This window comes from Xenopus laevis, chromosome 9_10L, assembly GCF_017654675.1.
Source record: "Xenopus laevis strain J_2021 chromosome 9_10L, Xenopus_laevis_v10.1, whole genome shotgun sequence".
Lineage (NCBI taxonomy): Eukaryota > Metazoa > Chordata > Amphibia > Anura > Pipidae > Xenopus > Xenopus laevis.
In genome coordinates this window covers 18,495,339-18,514,251 of record NC_054387.1, presented here as the reverse complement: position 1 = coordinate 18,514,251, position 18,913 = coordinate 18,495,339, and the positions used below count along the sequence as shown (strand labels likewise).

The 18,913-nt window shown below is 44.2% G+C and overlaps 3 protein-coding genes across 11 annotated transcripts in view; 2 read left to right on the top strand and 1 right to left on the bottom strand.

Moving 5' to 3' along the window:
* The window catches only part of LOC108701997 (traf2 and NCK-interacting protein kinase), a 1,005,599-nt gene that overhangs the window by 635,221 nt on the left and 351,465 nt on the right, over positions 1-18,913 (top strand). The gene's annotated exons all lie outside the window — the stretch shown is intronic.
* Positions 2,048-8,313, bottom strand: stmn3.L (stathmin 3 L homeolog). The gene is given in 5 exon segments (NM_001096162.1): positions 2,048-2,603; positions 3,549-3,740; positions 4,053-4,228; positions 4,401-4,496; positions 8,095-8,313. Coding segments are annotated over 5 exon segments (543 nt in total). The 5' UTR covers positions 8,114-8,313; the 3' UTR covers positions 2,048-2,543.
* rtel1.L (regulator of telomere elongation helicase 1 L homeolog) overlaps positions 11,798-18,913 on the top strand; it is a 40,025-nt gene continuing 32,909 nt past the window's right edge. For 7 of the 9 annotated variants that reach the window (XR_005964250.1, XM_018235016.2, XM_018235015.2 and 4 more), the window contains exons 1-5: positions 11,798-11,980; positions 13,900-14,104; positions 14,915-15,008; positions 15,186-15,267; positions 17,472-17,532. Coding sequence is in view for 8 of the 9 variants with exons in the window: in XM_018235016.2 (XP_018090505.1) it covers positions 11,879-11,980; positions 13,900-14,104; positions 14,915-15,008; positions 15,186-15,267; positions 17,472-17,532 (544 nt within the window). In the remaining variant the exon portion in view is untranslated. The remainder of the gene's footprint in view (positions 11,981-13,899; positions 14,105-14,914; positions 15,009-15,185; positions 15,268-17,471; positions 17,533-18,913) is intronic. The other 2 variants (XM_018235019.2, XM_018235018.2) reach the window with 2 other exon arrangements.

Sequence of the window (18,913 nt, the reverse complement as noted above, 5' to 3'; positions counted from 1 at the left end):
GCAAGAGTACTTTGCACCCTTTTGCACAATTGTACTTGTGGACTTTTTTGCATTTGGGGGATCTCAAGCACATGAGCTTCGATAAAAAATTTTTTTTTAAATCTGTCTTGAAGAAGGGGAGTTTCAAACCCTTCTGATGGGGCAGAATACAAACTTGATCTTCTGGCGAAAGGGCTGGCAGGTTGGAAGCTCAAGGTGTTGTGCCTCTGGGATGAACCACCAGAGGTGCCCAGGCCCGGATTTGTGGAAAGGCCACCTAGACCCGGGCCTAGGGTGACAGGATTTTAGGGGGCGGCATGCTGCCCAACCACACCCACATTGGTTGAGAAACACTGGAGATGGGCAGGAGATTCAATATATATTTAAATTTCCCGTGCGCAAATCCCCATTGCTCCGGTCCCGATGAAAAATTGTGTGAATAAACGGGGCGATGAACGGCAGTGGGCCTAGGGGCATCCGCTATGTAAATCCGGCCCTGGAGGTGCCTAATTCACTGTGGACATAGACACAGTAAGCAGCACAAGCACAGTGCACTTGGCCTTTTTGTTCAGGAATACTTCTTACATTCAGTCACGGTTGGAGCCTTACCAAGGCATATGTGGCACTTATTTTCAAGCACTTTTACTATTTTTGACGTTACTTTCAATCCTTTTTATGTGTTTTTTCACTTGGGAATTTGGGATGCAGTACAGCCCCTTTCCTCGGGTGAATTTTCACCGGACCCCTTGGAAAAAGGGTTTCTCTCTAGCTGTGAGGCGATGGACAGTATGAAAACCCTTGCCCTTTAGTGTCTTTTTGCCTGGGAGTAGGAGATTAAAGTTGCTAAAGGAAAAGGTGAGTCAAAAGACCAGGGTTTTCAGAAGATGTTTTTGGGAGCCCATTCCTTTTAAGAGAGGACTCACTGATTAAATTCTGCACAGTGCACTTTGTTTTTTGCACTGTGCACTTTTTGGGATCACATGCAAGTATGACCTCAAACGTTCAATTAAAAAAATGTGTTTAGCATAGGTCATAGGTGGGCAGATATAAATTTGCAGTGAGCTGTTCATGTGAGGAAATCCACTAACATCCAAGAGCTGAAGCTGTTCTGTATTTAGTCGATGTGCAGGACTGATCAACAGTTACCTCTGCTGTTTAGTTGCAGTTATTGCTGCACAAGGGGGTCTGAGAGCACGACTCACTTTTGCCACACGAAGATGTGCTGTTTTTTTTATAATTTTTTTTTAATAAATACATGACCAAATGTAATAATTTTTGTTTCATTTGTTTAACTAGGTTTTCTTCGTCTACTTTCAGGACTTGTTGAAATATAGACAATAGTAAAGGGTTCACAAGCTTTCAAGCACAACTGTATGCATACATGTGCAAGATTCCCATGCACTAATATCCCTGTCCCTCCATATAAACGCTGATACTCCATGTATTGTTTCCCACATATACATACGTGTATAAGATTCTTATACGCTAATATCCCTGTCCCTCTATACAAACACTGATACTCCATGTAGTGATTCTCACAAACACATATGTGCACAAGATTCTCACACACTAATGTCCCAGTTCCTGTGCCCAAGTGATGTGGTGAAGTGCAGGGGCTGTTGTATATACCCTCACAAAACCTTTTTTCCCCCAACTGCCCCATTTTCATGGCCTACTGCAGAGAGCTTGAGTTTTCTGGTGTATATATGTGAATACATGTTGGCAGGGACAGAGGGATTGCAGTCATGTCATGGTGATCATCTACCTTCAGCTCCAGTACACCATGGTTTCCTCCATCTGTTTGCAGGCTACAGCCATTGATACATACAGATGAGTATTATCATTATTCGTTCCAGTGAGTTTTTTTAATAATGAAACTCAAGTTACAGTAAATTATGCTGCTGGGGGACATGATTGGTCCACTGACTTCTACCTATCATGGGCCTTTAGGAGCTTTCTCCCTAGTTTCTCTGAATACTCATGCTTGCCCAGTGCAAGCATATGGGATTTAAGAATATTTCTGCAAGTAACATAATGGAATACTATATTGAACATTCACTCCTCACTGTGATGGACTCAAAAGTAATGAATTTATTGAATAGCCAGTGTACAGATATATTCAGTCTCACCTTTTCACCTTGCACAGAAATAATCAGCTACAATGGATAGACCTGGAGTACTACCATCTATGTGACAGTGTTGGTGTGAGACAGGAGGTCACTGAGAGTAAGTCTAACAAGCTAAAGGCACTGTCACACAGAGTAACTAGTAGCCAGACTTCTGCTTCTGTTCCTAAACACAAACATCTTCCAAACGTCATGGTACCCCAGTCTGCAAAGCTTTCTCGTTCATGGGAATTCTAATGGGAATCTGCAAGGGTGTGATGCATATCAGGATTTCCTAGAGCTCTCCCTTTGCAGGTTGGGTGTGTCAGGTGGGTAAGAGCTGGGCTGAGATGGTGGGTCAGACAAACATAGCCCAAGGCTTGTGAGATGGAGATAGACATATGAGGTTGCATGTAGGTGAAATAGTTTTCTTTTCATCATAACTTGGCAGGAAAGCTCTTATTCAGACATCTCCTCTCGCTGCTCCTTGTTCCTGCGAACTTCTGCTGCATGGATCTCCTGCAAAATACATCAATGGTGTTTGAGCTAAAGGAACAATGCCATTCACCTGAACAATACATTAAGGCAAAACTTCAGCTAGGATCTCATGGCGTCAGCCTCTTGCAGATAAGATCATATTGTGACTCTGTCCAGGGACCTGCAGTTGAGCTCTCAAGCTGGCCATACACATGAAGATCCCCTCATTTGACTCTCCAATATGCCCACCTTGAAGTGGGAAAACTTGAGCTGAACCAATTGTTTGGCCCTTGGGCCAACAATCTGATCATAATTGCAGCTATGCTAACCAACAGGAAAATCAAACCTACCCAATAGATATCTGTCTGATTTTCAGGCAGATATCAGTTGTTCAGGCCAGTTTGTGAGACTTGGGCCATATTGTGTCTCTTGCCAAGGATATCTGCCAGATATCTTATTTACCTGGCACCTCCAGACAATATCTCATTGTTTCTCTGCCCAGGCACCTTTAGATAAGATATTCACCAGAGATCTTATTGTGTCTCTGGTCAGGCACCTCCATGTGAGAACTTATTATGTCCTTGCCATATCAAGCTTGCCATACACTGAATGTAAAAAGCTGCCAATTCATTTGGAGAGCTGGGGACAGCCTGCCCAATAGATGGCTGGCAATCAGTCAGATATCTATTTGACAGATTTGAAAATACCATTGAGGACAGTATTGGCATGTTGATGCAGTTCTCGACTATCAGTTTTCTGTTGTTTGGCGACCTCATTTAACAAGCCAGTCTTTAAGTGTATGTCTATGGCCAGTTATTAGTTATTATTGCAAACATCCAGTGCTCTTAAAAAAGCCTTATACACAAGGCATATTATCATACAAGGCATGTAAGGCAATAAACAGATAGACAACAGAAAGATGATTCATTAACATGAACATTAGAAAAAAGGTCTTCATAGGAACATTTAACCAACAGGTATTCCTACCTTCTCCCGGAGACGTTCCCTCAGAGCAGCTAAGTTTGCATCTCGGATCTCCTGGCTTAGTTCCATCTTATAGTTCAACTTCTCCTCAGCAATCCTGCTGAAGTTATTGTTGTCTTCTAAGGCCCTGTGCAGAACATTCCTCTCATGCTCCCTCTTTTCGGCCAGCTGCTTCAGAACCTGAGCTTCTTGGGTCTGGCAGATGAAACATATTTAAAAGAATAAAAGGCAATATTTGGGTCCCTATTATGATGTAAATGTTTGCCCAGGACCAAACTATTCAATTAACTGGCCACCATCTGACCAACCTTTCCAAATGAATGGATCTTTCTGTGTTTTTATACACATTTTATAAAGGCGTTATGTGTCATCTTGCAACAGCCTCTCTGGTATTTGCAAAACTAGACAAATTACCAATCTGGCCTGTTGGTTATAAAACTTTTGAACCCCTGATATATGAAACACTAAAAAATAGGTGTAACCGTGCACAGATCAAGCCATACTGACCTTCCTCCTCTCTTCTGCAGCTTCCAGTCTCTTCTGAAGTTCCTTCAGGGAAATGTCTTTTTTTGTGGGTGAGGTGGTGAGAGGAGGACTCTCTGGTGATAAGTCGGTGGGTGGCTTCAGAATAACTTCGAAACTCTGCCCTGATGCCCTTTTATTCAACTGCTTCACCTCCATGTCTGTGTAAGAACAAGTAACACTGTATGCTAGAAACCTCTGCTTGGGGCCACAGTACATGAAGACGTGGGGTGAGAATGTGGGGAATAAAGCAACAAACTATATCAAGGAAACAAATTCTGGCATATGAGAGTGATGGGGTTAGTCATGAAAATAGAATGACCAGTTACTGACCTTCATATTGATAGATAGTCTTGGCATGAGGTTGGGAGTAGAGGCAAGAGCAGATCATCGATATCATAGAAAGTTCCTTCATCTTCTCCTTGTAGGCTGCAGGAGGAGAACTCAAGTTACCGGCCAAGTCTCTCTGGGGAACAATATACTGTATATGGGGCTGTTGGGAAATGGGACACTAGAATACTTTTGTGCCAGATCTTATAAACTCTGGTCTTACAGATTCAGAGTTTTATATGTCTCAATGGCTGCCTTCCCTCAGTTGACAAACACAAAAAACTTCATTGGCTGCTTCCCACCCAAAGTCTACTACTACTTTATTCAAGGCTCATTGATTGCTTCCCCTACCAGCTGACTGACTTAACCAAATACCCTGCCACTCTCAATACTTCATTGGAGACACACTGGCTGCCTTCCCTCAGTTGACAAACACAAAAAAGTTGCCACTCACACTAGTTCATTGAAACCTCATTGGCTACTTCCCACCCAAAACTTACTGATACAACCAATTACCCTAATGCTCACACTACTTTATTGGAGGCTCATTGATTGCTTCCCACACCAGCTAGCTGACTTAACCAAATACCCTGCCACTCTCAATACTTCATTGGAGACACACTGGGTGCCTTCCACCTAGCTGACCGACATGCAATTGAAAGTCTTGCAAAACTCACAGATTCTTTAAATTCCACCAAATGCTGCTTTGGTAGATGAGGAGCCAGACCACAGTACAGTTGTCCCAAAGTGGAAGATAAGGGGGAATTGAGAAATGAGCATATGGTAGCAGCCACTAACTATACCAATATAGTGAATCTGGTAGGATCAAGGCAGTACTGGTTATGCTGTTGCCAGTAAGGGAGTATAATAGTTGCCAATAGCAACCATAGCGAGAGGCAATGTGCTACTTTGCCAACCCACTGGATATGTAAGCTGTAAGCTGTGCCAAGTGACAGCACCAACATCTGGGCCCAGGATTCTGCAAGGAGACAAGGAAGGCAGAGTGGTAGAATGGGTTGTAAAGAGGAAGAGAAGAGGAAGAGAAGAGAGGTGTGTCAGGAAGGTAAGAGAGCAGAGATTTGGCCGGGTTCCTCTGGTCCCGTGCATAAGGGGTTAGTTCATATCATGCAGCCTGGCTGTGAGTAACCAGAGATCTTGGAACACTAAAAGAATACGGAGAAATTAGAGATATGGGGCCATTTACCAACGTACAGTCACAAGTTCTGGTATTATTTGTGGTGCCACTTTGGGTCCTCAAACAAAGCACTAACACCTGTACCTGTGAAACATTGTGATGTATCCTGAAAGAGGATAGGGGGGCATCTGATTTTTGTACTTTGCCCCCTCCCAAATTGATTTCTCCTCTAGAAAGGTACTGCGAGTAACAATGGTTTTACCCAGAAGTTCATTCGGTACCGGGCTTAGTAAGGGAGGTTCAAGTGTACTGAGGCAGAGTAAAGGAGGGCCCCAAGGTTTTTGTTTCATATCTTTTTGTTTTGTTTGCTTGGGCCAATGCACAAGGGAACCCTTTTTTTAAAACCGACAGTATGCTGTCTGTCTGGTCCTGCCCACACTGAGCACAGACTTGGTAACAATTAAATCATTCAAATGTCAGTGGATCTGAGCTGCTGACTGGCATGGGAAAGCTTGTTGATAAGTGAGGGCTATAAATGTATGGGTGAGTGATGCAGAAGGTCAGGGTCCCATACAAAGGGCTGCGCAATGAGCGGTGATCACCATCTAATGAGACCCTGACATGTAACAGATCATTCTCTCCTATGGTCTTTTCTAATTATCTGCTCTGTGTCACTATAACCTGCCCCATCCCAGGGGATCCAAGCTCTGGCGCCAGCCATCAGCCTCAATTACCCACCGGCAGTCATGATGCAAGCCTGGCAACATGTGTGAGTGTGTGTGTGTCTGTCTATGCATGTTTCTGTCTAACAATGGTATGGTCAAGTGTGTTCATACCAGACAATGTCAAACCCACACAAGATCCATGCATTACAGGTGCACTTTATCCCCATAGAGCCAGATCACTTTCAGTGTGCCAGAAACACTGATACTGTATACGGAGATGAGACAAGCACCAGGAAACCAATATAAGCAATATGCCCATGGTACCTACCATTGCATGACATGCACATGTATTTAGGTCCAGTGCTGCCCTGAGCACTGGACCTCCTAGTGACCCCTCCCCTTCATAGATCAGCATATGAGCAGTACATTCTTAGGGGTATTTCGCCTGCCCCTCATCTTTTCTATTGGATATAGCCACAGTTCTGTGATGGCTGTCTATGGGCAAGATTTTGATTTTTAGATATACAGGTATCTGAGGGGCACCCCCTGAAGCTGCTGCCCCCTTGTACCATGTATAGGACTATATATAGACTCTCGGGTGCCTATATATGGCCCTGTACATGATACAAGTGGGGAGAGATCTATGCGATCCCTCTTTGCCTCCATACGTTTGATCTGATACACAAACAACATTAAATTGGAGGTAATTGTACCAGTAATGTCCTGTGCCCCTACCATACCAGTGAAAGCCTTTACATCTGAGCTTGCTATGGTAGCCATACCCACCTAATCAAGATAACTTAACCATCGTTACCCTCTATTTAACCAAACATCTGCCAAGGCCCAGAGCTGAATCTCACCATACCCCAATGTAGCTGAACACTAGTGTTATGGCATCAGGGGCAGATTAAAGGGCAATATCATTCCACATTATGTCTCATTAAGAATATTAATTTTCCTTCATTTGTTTTATATAAATTTCAAATCTGAAGCAGCCTGGAGGCACTATTTTCTGATGTTCTGGGGAGAGAACTGGGGGGCCCATGCAGGGAGGGGGGTATATATAATGTACATTACTGGAGGGAATATACACAGGGAGGGGTAGGTATATATTATGTACAGTACTAGAAGGAATATACACAGGGACGGGTGGGTATACATCATGTAAAGCACATGAGGGAATATACAATGGTAGAGGCGAATATACATACGTACAGCACAGAAGGGAATATACACTGACATGAGGGTATATTAGATAGAGCACTGAATAGTTTCAGTATGTATAGTTAGAAGGTTGAGGCTATTACTGCTATAAATGTATTGGGGTGGCTGCTGGTCCAACCAGTGGTATCTTTACTAAGGGCCCACCAGTGCCTTAAAGCAGCCCTGTATACAATACTGTGCAAGGGAATACATCATCCACATTATTGGAGTAATATAGATGAGGGGAAGGTATACAGTATAGCATGTACTAGGGTGAATATACACGTTGAGGGGAGATTAGATATTATGTACTAGGGCAAATACAAGAGAGAAGATTATACTTACATACGAAGGGAGGGAATATATGGTAGTGTACTGGGGGTAATTGGGTTATACACTTAGGCAAAAGGGTTAATATCATACACAATATTATGTTTCATATACACATTGGAGGGTACATATCATGTATAGAACTAGCGGGGAATACATTAGATTCGATGGAATATCTTCGGAATGGAAGAACATATAACGGCACAGAATATACTGGGTGTGGATGGAATATATCCCATATCTGGAATGCAGACCCTCCAGACCTCTTGTCAATTGAAGTCCCCCGCCCCGGGAGAACTGTACAGATCGCGGCGCCCAACTGATATAAAAAACTGCGCTGGCCCTTGGCTGCAGAGGGGAGTACCTGAGAGAGTGCTGGCCATGGTGCTGGAGGGAGCAGGAGCGGCGGGGTGTTGGTGCAGATGGAGCTGCTGTACACGCTGATGATGGAGCCGCTGTATGCGCTGATGATGGAGCTGCTGGTGGTGCTGATGCTGTTGTTGGTGCCGATGCTGTTGTTGGTGCCGGTGCTGCAGTGCCGCAGAGCTAGGATATGGTGTCTGACTCAGCAGCAAATCGGGGTGGGGAGAGGGAGGCGGTGGGCATATTTATAGGGAATGGCTGCTGGGGGCTGGGCTCGTTTCTACAGTGGGCAGGGCATGTGGCCAGTGGCATTCCCAAATCATCTGCCTTCTGATTCTACACGGGACCAGTCTGTGCCCAACCCAGGGGTGTCCAATTTTCTTAAAATCGCTGCGTATCCTCTGGCACCCTGTATCTCCCCTTGTGTGCATGGATCACCCTATAACGTCCCTACTGTAATAACGTGGCACCCTTTATTTCTTATTCCCATCCGCCATTGCCCGTATCTCCCCTTACTATGAATACACAGGGCACCCTGTATCTCTCCTATTGAAATAAAGTGATATCCTATATCTCCCATGTCCTATATAGTCATCAAACCCTTTATCTCCTGTACATTAATAACATAGGGTCTCTCTATATCTCCCATTCCCTATATCTCCCCAAACCCTGTATCTCACTCTTACTTTGAATACACATGGCACCTTGTATATCCCCTACTGTAATAGCATGTGGCACACTATTCCATATCCTATACTTCTCCATACACTGTATCTCCCCTGACTATGAATATTCAGGGCACCTTGTATCTGCCATTTCTTATATCTCCTCATACCGTATATATACTGTACTATATTAAAATGTGGATTCCCTATATCTCCCATACCTTACATCTCCCCCTTACTAGCAATACAAAGGGCACCCTGTATATTCCATTCCTTGTCTCCCCTCATATCCTGTATTTCCTACATACTTTGCAGATGCAACAAAATTAACGCAATTGAGCTTGCACTTTGGTGCAAATAGGGAGCAATTGTGTGAGTGCATTGTGCACCCTGTGTGTGATCTGCCTATTGACTCAGGGTTTTCAAGGAACCCAAGAACAAGCCCTTTGTCCAAAGGATGTCCCTTTGCTCCTCTGCATGAAGACAAGGTAACAGCTGGATCCTGTATCTCTTTTTCTGTTGAGACATATACAGTATATCTACAACTGCTCTAAACATGGGCAACCCTGTACGTTCCCTTCTGTAAAAACACTGAGATGCTCTCTCACCTATTGTAAGATCATGAATGTGTGTGGGCTGGGCTGAGAGTCAAAATAGGCCCTGGCATTTCAGGTACAAAGAGGCCCAATCAGCCTACACAGAGGCCCAAACAGACCCCACCAGCCCACTAAAAACTGACTTTCTATGGTACTTTATAGCAGCCCCTCTGGCATTTGCCAGAACCCACAGATTGCCAGCCCGGGCCTGGACTCCTGTAGTTCCCCTATTGCATAGTAAAGGCACATCTAACAGGATCAACCTTTTTGTCAAAGTAAGTTTGCCCATATTAACATGGATGTATCTCCCATACTGCAATGACATGTGAAAACCTCTTCTCATTTACTATCCCTGCCATGACAACTTGGATTGCTCTTTCCCCAACGCATTATGGGTAAAACCCATACCTGCACCTCTTTGAAACATTTTGTGTGTTGTTGGGGCCATACTAAACCCAGAAAATAAACCTTCACATTATTCCTTCAGGTGGATTTTTTTTTAATGATATCCCTTGCAAACGGCCATTCTACCCCCCCCCCCACCTCAGCCTGGATCACCTGTACCGTCTATCGGTAATTATACAGGGACCCAGGTATTATATAAAGGACACTCCCCTCCCTATGCACCCACTCATTATAATAGCCCTCTGTTAGTGTGCAAGCTCTGTTGGACAGTCCCTTTCATTGCCTGTTATATACATACTTGGGGCACCCAGTCAAAGTAATATTTCTCTAAGAGTGCAAGCTCTGTGGGACAGTCCCTTTCACTGCCTGTTATATACATACTTGGGGCACCCACTCAAAGTAATATTTCTCTAAGTGTGCAAGCTCTGTGGGACAGTCCCTATCGCTGTCTGTTATATACATACTTGGGGCACCCACTCAAAGTAATATTCCTCTAAGAGTGCAAGCTCTGTGGGACAGTCCCTATAGCTCTCTGTTATATACATACTTGGGGCTCCCACTCAAAGTAATATTCCTCTAAGAGTGCAAGCTCTGTGGGACAGTCCCTATCGCTGTCTGTTATATACATACTTGGGGCACCCACTCAAAGTAATATTCCTCTAAGAGTGCAAGCTCTGTGGGACAGTCCCTATCGCTGCCTGTTATATACATACTTGGGGCACCCACTCAAAGTAATATTCCTCTAAGAGTGCAAGCTCTGTGGGACATTCCCTATCGCTGTCTGTTATATACATACTTGGGGCATCCACTCAAAGTAATAATCCTCTAAGAGTGCAAGCTCTGTGGGACATTCCCTATCACTGCGTGTTATATAAATACTTGGGGCACCCACTCAAAGTAATATTCCTCTAAGAGTGCAAGCTCGTGGGACAGTCCCTATCGCTGCCTGTTATATACATACTTGAGGCACCCACTCAAATTAATATTCAACTAAGAGTGCAAGCTCTGTGGGTCAATCCCTATCACTCTCTGTTATATACAAACTTGAGGCACCCACTCAAAGTAATATTCCTATAAGAGTGCAAGCTCTTTGGGACAATCCCTATTACTCTCTGTTATATACAAACTTGAGGCGCCCACTCAAAGTAATATTCCTATAAGAGTGCAAGCTCTGTGGGACAGTCCCTATAGCTCTCTGTTATATACATACTTGGGGCTCTCACTCAAAGTAATATTCCTATAAGAGTGCAAGCTCTGTGGGACAGTCCCTATAGCTGTCTGTTAAACATACTTGGGGCACCAACTCAAAGCTATATTCCTCTAAGAGTGCAAGCTCTGTGGGACAGTCCCTATAGCTCTCTGTTATATACATACTTGGTGCTTCCACTCAAAGTAATATTCCTATAAGAGTGCAAGCTCTGTGGGACAATCCCTATTACTCTCTGTTATATACAAACTTGAGGCACCCACTCAAAGTAATATTCCTATAAGAGTGCAAGCTCTGTGGGACAGTCCCTATAGCTCTCTGTTATATACATACTTGGGGCTCTCACTCAAAGTAATATTCCTATAAGAGTGCAAGCTCTGTGGGACAGTCCCTATAGCTGTCTGTTAAACATACTTGGGGCACCAACTCAAAGCTATATTCCTCTAAGAGTGCAAGCTCTGTGGGACAGTCCCTATAGCTCTCTGTTATATACATACTTGGTGCTTCCACTCAAAGTAATATTCCTCTAAGAGTGCAAGCTCTGTGGGCAGTCCCTATCGCTGTCTGTTATATACATACTTGGGGTATTCAGTCAATGTAATATCCCTCTGTTAAAAGGCTAGCTCTGTGGGACTCTCCCTGTAACACATATACATACTAGGGCACCCACTCTCTAATATCACTCTATGAGAATGGGCTGCCGTGACATTAGACACATATGGGAGTGGCATATTGTGACCCCTTGTGGCCCCGTGAGAGGAGCCCAATCACTAACGGGATTATATCTAGCCGCAGTGACGTCAGACGCAGGAAAATGTAGGTGACGGAAGGCCGTTAGCGCGCGAAGCACAAACCTGGACTGGAGGCCGGAAGTGAGGGAGCGACGGGCTGTAAGGAGTTTGAAGTGTGGAGATGCCGCAGGTGCCGGTGGCCGGTCTGACTGTGGATTTCCCGTTCCACCCATACAAATGCCAAGAGGATTATATGGCCAAGGTCATCCAGTGCCTGCAGCAGGTCCGCCATAGGGCTGGGGCAAGGAATGGGGGTACCTGAGACAGCAGGACAGATGCAAGGAATCGGGGTACCTGAGACAGCAGGGCATATGTAGGGAGTTGGAGTATGAGTGCAAGGACTGGGCTACCAGAGATAAGGAAGTTGCAGTCATTGTGAGAATGAGGGCAAGGAACGGGACCTCCAAACTGTCCCGTTTTGAGCGGGACAGTCCCGCTTCTGACAGCTCAAGCCGCTGTCACGGATTTGTACTGATAAGTCCCGAGTTTCTCTTTGATCTGCTGCACTGAACAGCTAGAAACAGATACAAAGTTTCTAACTTAATTGGGTCTTGGCAGACAGGCCAGAATAGATACTTAAAGGGATACTGTCATGGAAAAATGTTTTTTTCAAAACGCATCAGTTAATAGTGCTGCTCCAGCAGAATTTTGCACTGAAATCCATTTCTCAAAAGAACAGATTTTTTTTATATTCAATTTTGAAATCTGACATGGGGCTAGACATTTTGTCAATTTCCCAGCTGCCCCTGGTTATGTGACATGTGCCTGCTCTTTAGGAAAGAAATGCTTTCTGGCAGGCTGCTGTTTTTCCTTCTCAATGTAACTGAATGTGTCTCAGTGAGACATGGGTTTTTTACTATTGAGTGTTTTTCTTAGATCTACCAGGCAGCTGTTATCTTGTGTTAGGGGGCTGTTATCTGGTTACCTTCCCACCTTCCCATTGTTCTTTTGTTTGGCTGCTGGGGGGGGGGGGGAGGGAGGGGTGATATCACTCCAAATTGCAGTACAGCAGTAAAGAGTGATTGAAGTTTATCAGAGCACAAGTCACATGACTTGGGGCAGCTGGGAAATTGACAATATGTCTAGCCCCATGTCAGATTTCAAAACTGAATATAAAAAAATCTGTTTGCTCTTTTGAGAAATGGATTTCAGTGCAGAATTCTGCTGGAGCAGCACTATTAACTGATTCATTTTGAACATTTTTTTTTTCCCTTGACAGTATCCCTTTAAAGGACCAGAAATTAAATGTTTTTTTTTTTTTTTAAATGTTTCTTTTTAACAAAAAATAACACCAAGACAGTTTTCACTTTTAATTCGCAAAGCTTTTATTAAAAAATTACCTACCGATTCTCTGCTTGCGCTCCTCTTCAGAAACGGCGGCGATCCATCGTGCGACGCTCGATTTCTCCTCCCTGGCTATCTCCTATAGAAGGCAGGGAGGAGTAATCGAGCGCCGTACAATGGATCGTCGCTGTTTCTGAAGAGGCACGCAAGCAGAGAATCGGTAAGTCATTTCTTAATAAAAGCTTTGCGAATTAAAAGTGAAAACTGTCTTGGTGGGTTTTTTTTCGTTAAAAAGAAACTTTTAAAAAAAAAAATTATTTTACTGGTCTTTTAACATACTTTTGTAACAGTTTAATAAGAACGAAAACTCACAGCTTAAAGGGCAATTCACCTTCATTTGCAAAACTGTAATAACATATAAAAACCACAGAAATGTGTTCAAACTTTCATAACCTGCCAAATTATGTAAACTGAACATGGTAATTATTGGGCGTGACCAAAAAAAAAAATTTGCCTCGATACGCATGCCAAATCTTTTTGTCCCTCTTTCTGTTTCCTAAATGTTGGGAGGTAGAATGTTGGCAGATGCAAGGAATGGGGGTACCAGAGATAAGGGAAGTGCAGGCAATGGGATTATGAGGGCAATAACAGGGGTACCAGAGATAAGGGAGGTGCAGGCAAATGCAGGGCCTAGAGGTTGGAGAGCAAGAGAATATGAGTGTTAGGGGCAGAAGGGAGAGAGATTGTGGTACAAGAAGAGAGAACAGGGGGGTTCTGTTGGCAGGAAGAGTAAAGCGTAGAGAATCTTTTCCAAGGACCCTATATATGTATGCAACCCTCTCTTCCCTTTGCTCCCAGGGTGTAAATGGGGTGTTGGAGAGCCCCACAGGCACTGGGAAGACGCTTTGCCTCCTCTGTGCCACTCTGGCTTGGAGACAGCACTTTAAGGATGGGATTAGTGCCCGTAAAATCGCAGAGCGCATGAATGGAGCAGAACTCTTCCCGGAGAGACCAACAGCAGAGTGGGGCAGTGCGGCAGCAGATGGACAGGCCTCTGGTACTGGTATGTAGAGTGCCAGCTCCTTCTCCCTGGGTGTTTGTGCAGTGGGTACTGTGGGAGTGTCTCATTTACTGTAGTACTGAAGTTGCCACGTGTGTGAGATTTCCTGACACAGAGGCCTGTTATAGAGTTGTGCAGTGGGTCGGGTACCTGTGGGTCACCCGTAAAAACCTGCGGTACCCTGCATTTAGAAATTCCGGGTGCAGGTATAGACGCTGGTCGGCAGTTCTGCAGGTTAGGCCGCGGGTCTTCTCAATAGAGATTTTTTACTCCTTTTTTCTGATCATGCCTACTTCCGATGATGTCACTTCCGGTTTACAATGACAGCACTTCCTGATTCTTGATGGTCAGTGGGTCCGGGTTGTGGATAAGGTAGTTGCGGGTCGGGTCAGGTAGCGGGTCCAAGCGGGTAAGAATGCGGGTTGCGGGTCGGGCCGCCGGTCTTCTCAATAGCGATTTTTACTCCTTTTTTCTGATCACGCCTACTTCTGATGATGTCACTTCCAGTTTACAATGACAGCACTTCCTGATTCTTGATGGTCAGCGGGTCCGGGTTTCGAATAAGGTACTTGCGAGTCGGGTAGCGGGTCCAAGCGGGTAAGAATGCGGGTCCGGGTAGCGGATTGTGGGTACGGGTTCCAAAAAATGGACCCGCGCAGAACTGTAGGCTGTTAGCTGTACCTTAGGGCTACAGTTTAGCTCCAGCATGTTGGGGGGAGGGGATGTTCCCATGTACAATAGATGAGAGCTACCTACATGTGGTGTTCCTTACTACAAAGCGTTGCCCTAATGTTACCCCCATCTCCCCTGCAGCCTATTACAGTGATGTGCCCAAGATTATCTACGCCTCCAGGACGCACTCCCAACTGACGCAAGTTATAAGTGAACTGAAGCACACAACGTACAGGTAGGGGTGGGTGTGAATGCTGATGAGGGACATATGGGGGGTAGGAACATAACTCCTGCCAGCCTTGCCGTAGACATAGCCGATGCCATAGGAGAGTAATGGCAAGTGGTGTGGCAGCTCCTTGCATAGGCTTTGTGCATCTTTATTTGCATTCATTCTACCTTTCTTTTTCCACAGGCCAAAGGTTTGTGTGCTTGGCTCCAGGGAACAGCTGTGTATCCACCCCGAAGTAAAGAAACAGGAGAGTAACCATGCCAAGGTACCCTGGGCTTTGCCATTCCTGCCATTTAGTGGCTTGATACTGTACTGTGCAGCAGTTGCTAAATTAATAGGTGTGCCTATATATGGTCAGACATACAAAGGACATGTAATAGTATGCCTGTGATAAAAGTGAGCATGATCCCTGTGCTGTTTGCTTGGTTAAAACTGGAACCTCAACCAAGTTACAACTAAGTGGCACCTATATATTTTATATAAATACAATAACACTTATCCTGTGGTTTCCTAACCATATTTGATACTCCGTTTGCCTGGGAGTCGCTGTCGATTATTGTGTATCAACTTATATATGTTGTTGTCTAATGTATGGGAGAACATCTCTGCATCTCTCTACATCTCTGATCTTGAAATGTCTTGCTCTCTCTTGCTTGAAGCGTCTTGCTCTCTCTCGCTTGAAGCGTCTTGCTCTCTCTCGCTTGAAGCGTCTTGCTCTCTCTCGCTTGAAGCGTCTTGCTCTCTCTCGCTTGAAGCGTTCTTCGCTGAGCGTCTGCTCTCTCTCGCTTGAAGCGTCTTGCTCTCTCTCGCTTGAAGCGTCTTGCTCTCTCTCGCTTGAAGCGTCTTGCTCTCTCTCGCTTGAAGCGTCTTGCTCTCTCTCGCTTGAAGCGTCTTGCTCTCTCTCGCTTGAAGCGTCTTGCTCTCTCTCGCTTGAAGCGTCTTGCTCTCTCTCGCTTGAAGCGTTTTTCTAAGGCTACTTTGAAGCGTTTTTCTAAGGCTACTTTGAAGCATCTTACTCTCTCTTGCTTGAAGCGTCTTGCGTGAAGCGTCTTGCTCTCGAGTGCTTACTGGGTCGCATGCTCCCTCCTTCCCTTGGTCAGTTGATCGTAAGCTTGTGTGGGCAGGATGCTGATGAGTTGTTTCAGGGTACATGGTTTGCTCTGGGTTTTGTTGTTCAGTCAGGATTTATGGTGGTAGATCATGGGGCTGCCCAGAAAGAGAGCACCTTCTTCTATATGGCATACAGTTGTGTTAATCTGCCCTGCTTGCCCTGACAGGCATTGTTTGAGGTTCTCTGGTGGGCCTGGAGAAGATGCTTGCCAATTTCAGATGCAATATTTCTTTTGAGCTGGAGTCCCATGTGGATTGGTCTGGGTAGGTGATAGGACCCCATAGTTCGCTACCATCGAGGATAATTGGAGTGATAACACTGTCAAAGATTTTAAAGCGGTACAGGTGTCTCCTGATGGCATAGAAGGTTCTGCACGCCTTATCTTAGGACAGCTGGTTTGAAGCTCCCTGATTGGCTGATTTGGGTTGATGGTCAGTGCCCATGTTGTGCTGTACTTTTCCAGCTCTACCAGGCGGGCTTGCGGGCCACTATATCTTGGTGACAGGAGTGGTAGATCATCGACATAAAGGAGGAACTTTACCTCTGTTTCATGTAGTTTCAGTCCTGGTGCTGAGGAGGAGGCTGAAGCTGCTGCCAATCTATTAATGTAAATGTTATATATGAGAGTTGGACTCAGGCTGCAGCTTTGTCTGACCCTACTGGAATCACTTCTCTTCCCATTCACTGTCTCGCTGCATTGGTTCTAAGTATATAGGCTCTTTATAAGACCACATGCCCTCTATCCCACTCTCCAGTAGTCTCCACAATAGACCTGGATGAGTCAAAAGTCTACAAAGCAGGCAAATATTTTTCTTTGTTTTGTATTATAGACATGGTCCCTGATGAGGCTGTGCAGGGTGTAGATGTGATGTTGTGGTTTGGCATGAACCCTGTTTGGCTCTGTCTTTTGACTATGCCTATTGCTATGGGTTACTGCCCGGGTGCAAATTCGCCCAGTATTTGTAAATGAGCCCCACTGTGTTGTGTTGAGGATTGGACTATTTAGAATTCTGTTGAACAGTTTGTCCATTGTCCTGGTCACACAGATCCCTCTTTAATTGCCTGGCTCTCCACTTTTGTAGAGTGTTACAAGGCCTTGTTTCCATACCTGAGGTAAGTAGCACTGAGGACCATGTTGAAGAGTTTTGCTATTGCATCATGTGTTTCTGGCATGTGTTTCTGGGGGGCTCTATTTAAAGATCTCCTGCAGGATTCCATCTGTACCAGCGGCTTTTTTTTTTTTACATTGTAAGCCTTTTATTTTCACTGCTATTTCTTGGGGTGTCATTGGTGTATCTAGAGGGGGTTGGTCGCACTCTATCTTATGCTTCATGAGTTGCTTTTGCTTCACCTTTCAGGTCCACATGTGCCGTTCAAAAGTTTCCACCCGTACCTGTCACTTCTACAATAACGTTGAGGGTGAGTAAGACTTTGAGCAGGTGGGTTTAGGTTTAAAGGGAAAGTAAAGTCTAAAATAGAATAAGGCTAGAAATGCTCTATTTTGTATACTAAACATGAACTTACTGCACCAGTGGCCTAATCAAACAAATTATTTATGCTTTCAAAGTTGGCCACAGGGGGTCACCATCTTGTAACTTTGTTAAACATCGTTTGCAAGACCAAGACTGTGCACATGCTCAGTGTGGTCTGAGCTGCTTAGGGATCGTCATAAATGATCAGAACAGCACAAGTCAAATAATATCTGCCAGAAGCCGATACAGCAAGACAGAATAGGCAGACTGCACTGGGTCCTGTGTTGTCATATAATCTAATTTGTATTTTATAGTTTTTGTATTGTTTAATACAAACTTTCTCCAACTCTGCAGAACCAGTGACTGCATCAAAATAATCCTCCAAATAGAATTCCATCTGTTTAAATCTGGCTCCATTATCTTTGTCCCTGCAGCTGGAGTTGGAAACAGTAAAGGGGATGTAAAGGCAAAAATAAAATACAATACAAATCTCTACAGTAGAGCAGTTGCTGACTGCTCTACAGGGAAACAAACAAAGCTCTTTGAGTTCTGCATGGCTGGAAAGTAAGGCGGAGCTCCCCCTGCTGTTCATAAGTATGATTGTTTCCCTGCAGAGCAGTTAGGGACCATCTGATAATTCCTTTCTACAGAAGTAAATGAAGGGAGATGTCATTGCATACAGTCAGGTTTCTTATAAAAATGGTACACATTTTTTAATAAAAGTAAATTGGAGATGTGTTTTTTTTTTTATTAAAGAAAGTAAAAATGGGATTTTATTTTTTTTTGCCTTTACATGCCCTTAAAGATGGGGATGGGGTTGGAGGGGTAGAGATGATGCTCTTTCTTTGGAGCATAACAATAACCTTGAATTTATATAACAATGTAGAAGTTAAATACACGTGTTCCACTGTGTGCTGGTAACTCATGCAAATTGCAGTGTAATGACCAGTAGGGATTGAAGCTTAAAGGGGTGGTTTACCTTTAAGTTAACTTTTAGTATGTTAAAGAATGACCAAGTCTAAGTAATTTTTCAATCGGTCTTCGTTATTTATTTTTTATAGTTTCTGAATTATTTTCCTTCTTCTGTTAAATCTTTACAGCTTTCAAATGGTCGTCAGGCTACGAACGTATTGTTATTGTATTGTATTTTGTATTACTCATGTTTCTATTCGGACTCTCTCCTAATTATATTCCAGTCTCTTGTTTAAATCAATGCATTGTTTCTGGCGTAATTTGCACCCTAGCAACCAGATTGCTGAAAATGCAAACTGGAGAGCTGCTGAATAAAAAGCTGAATAGCTCAACAAACACAAATAATAACAAATGAA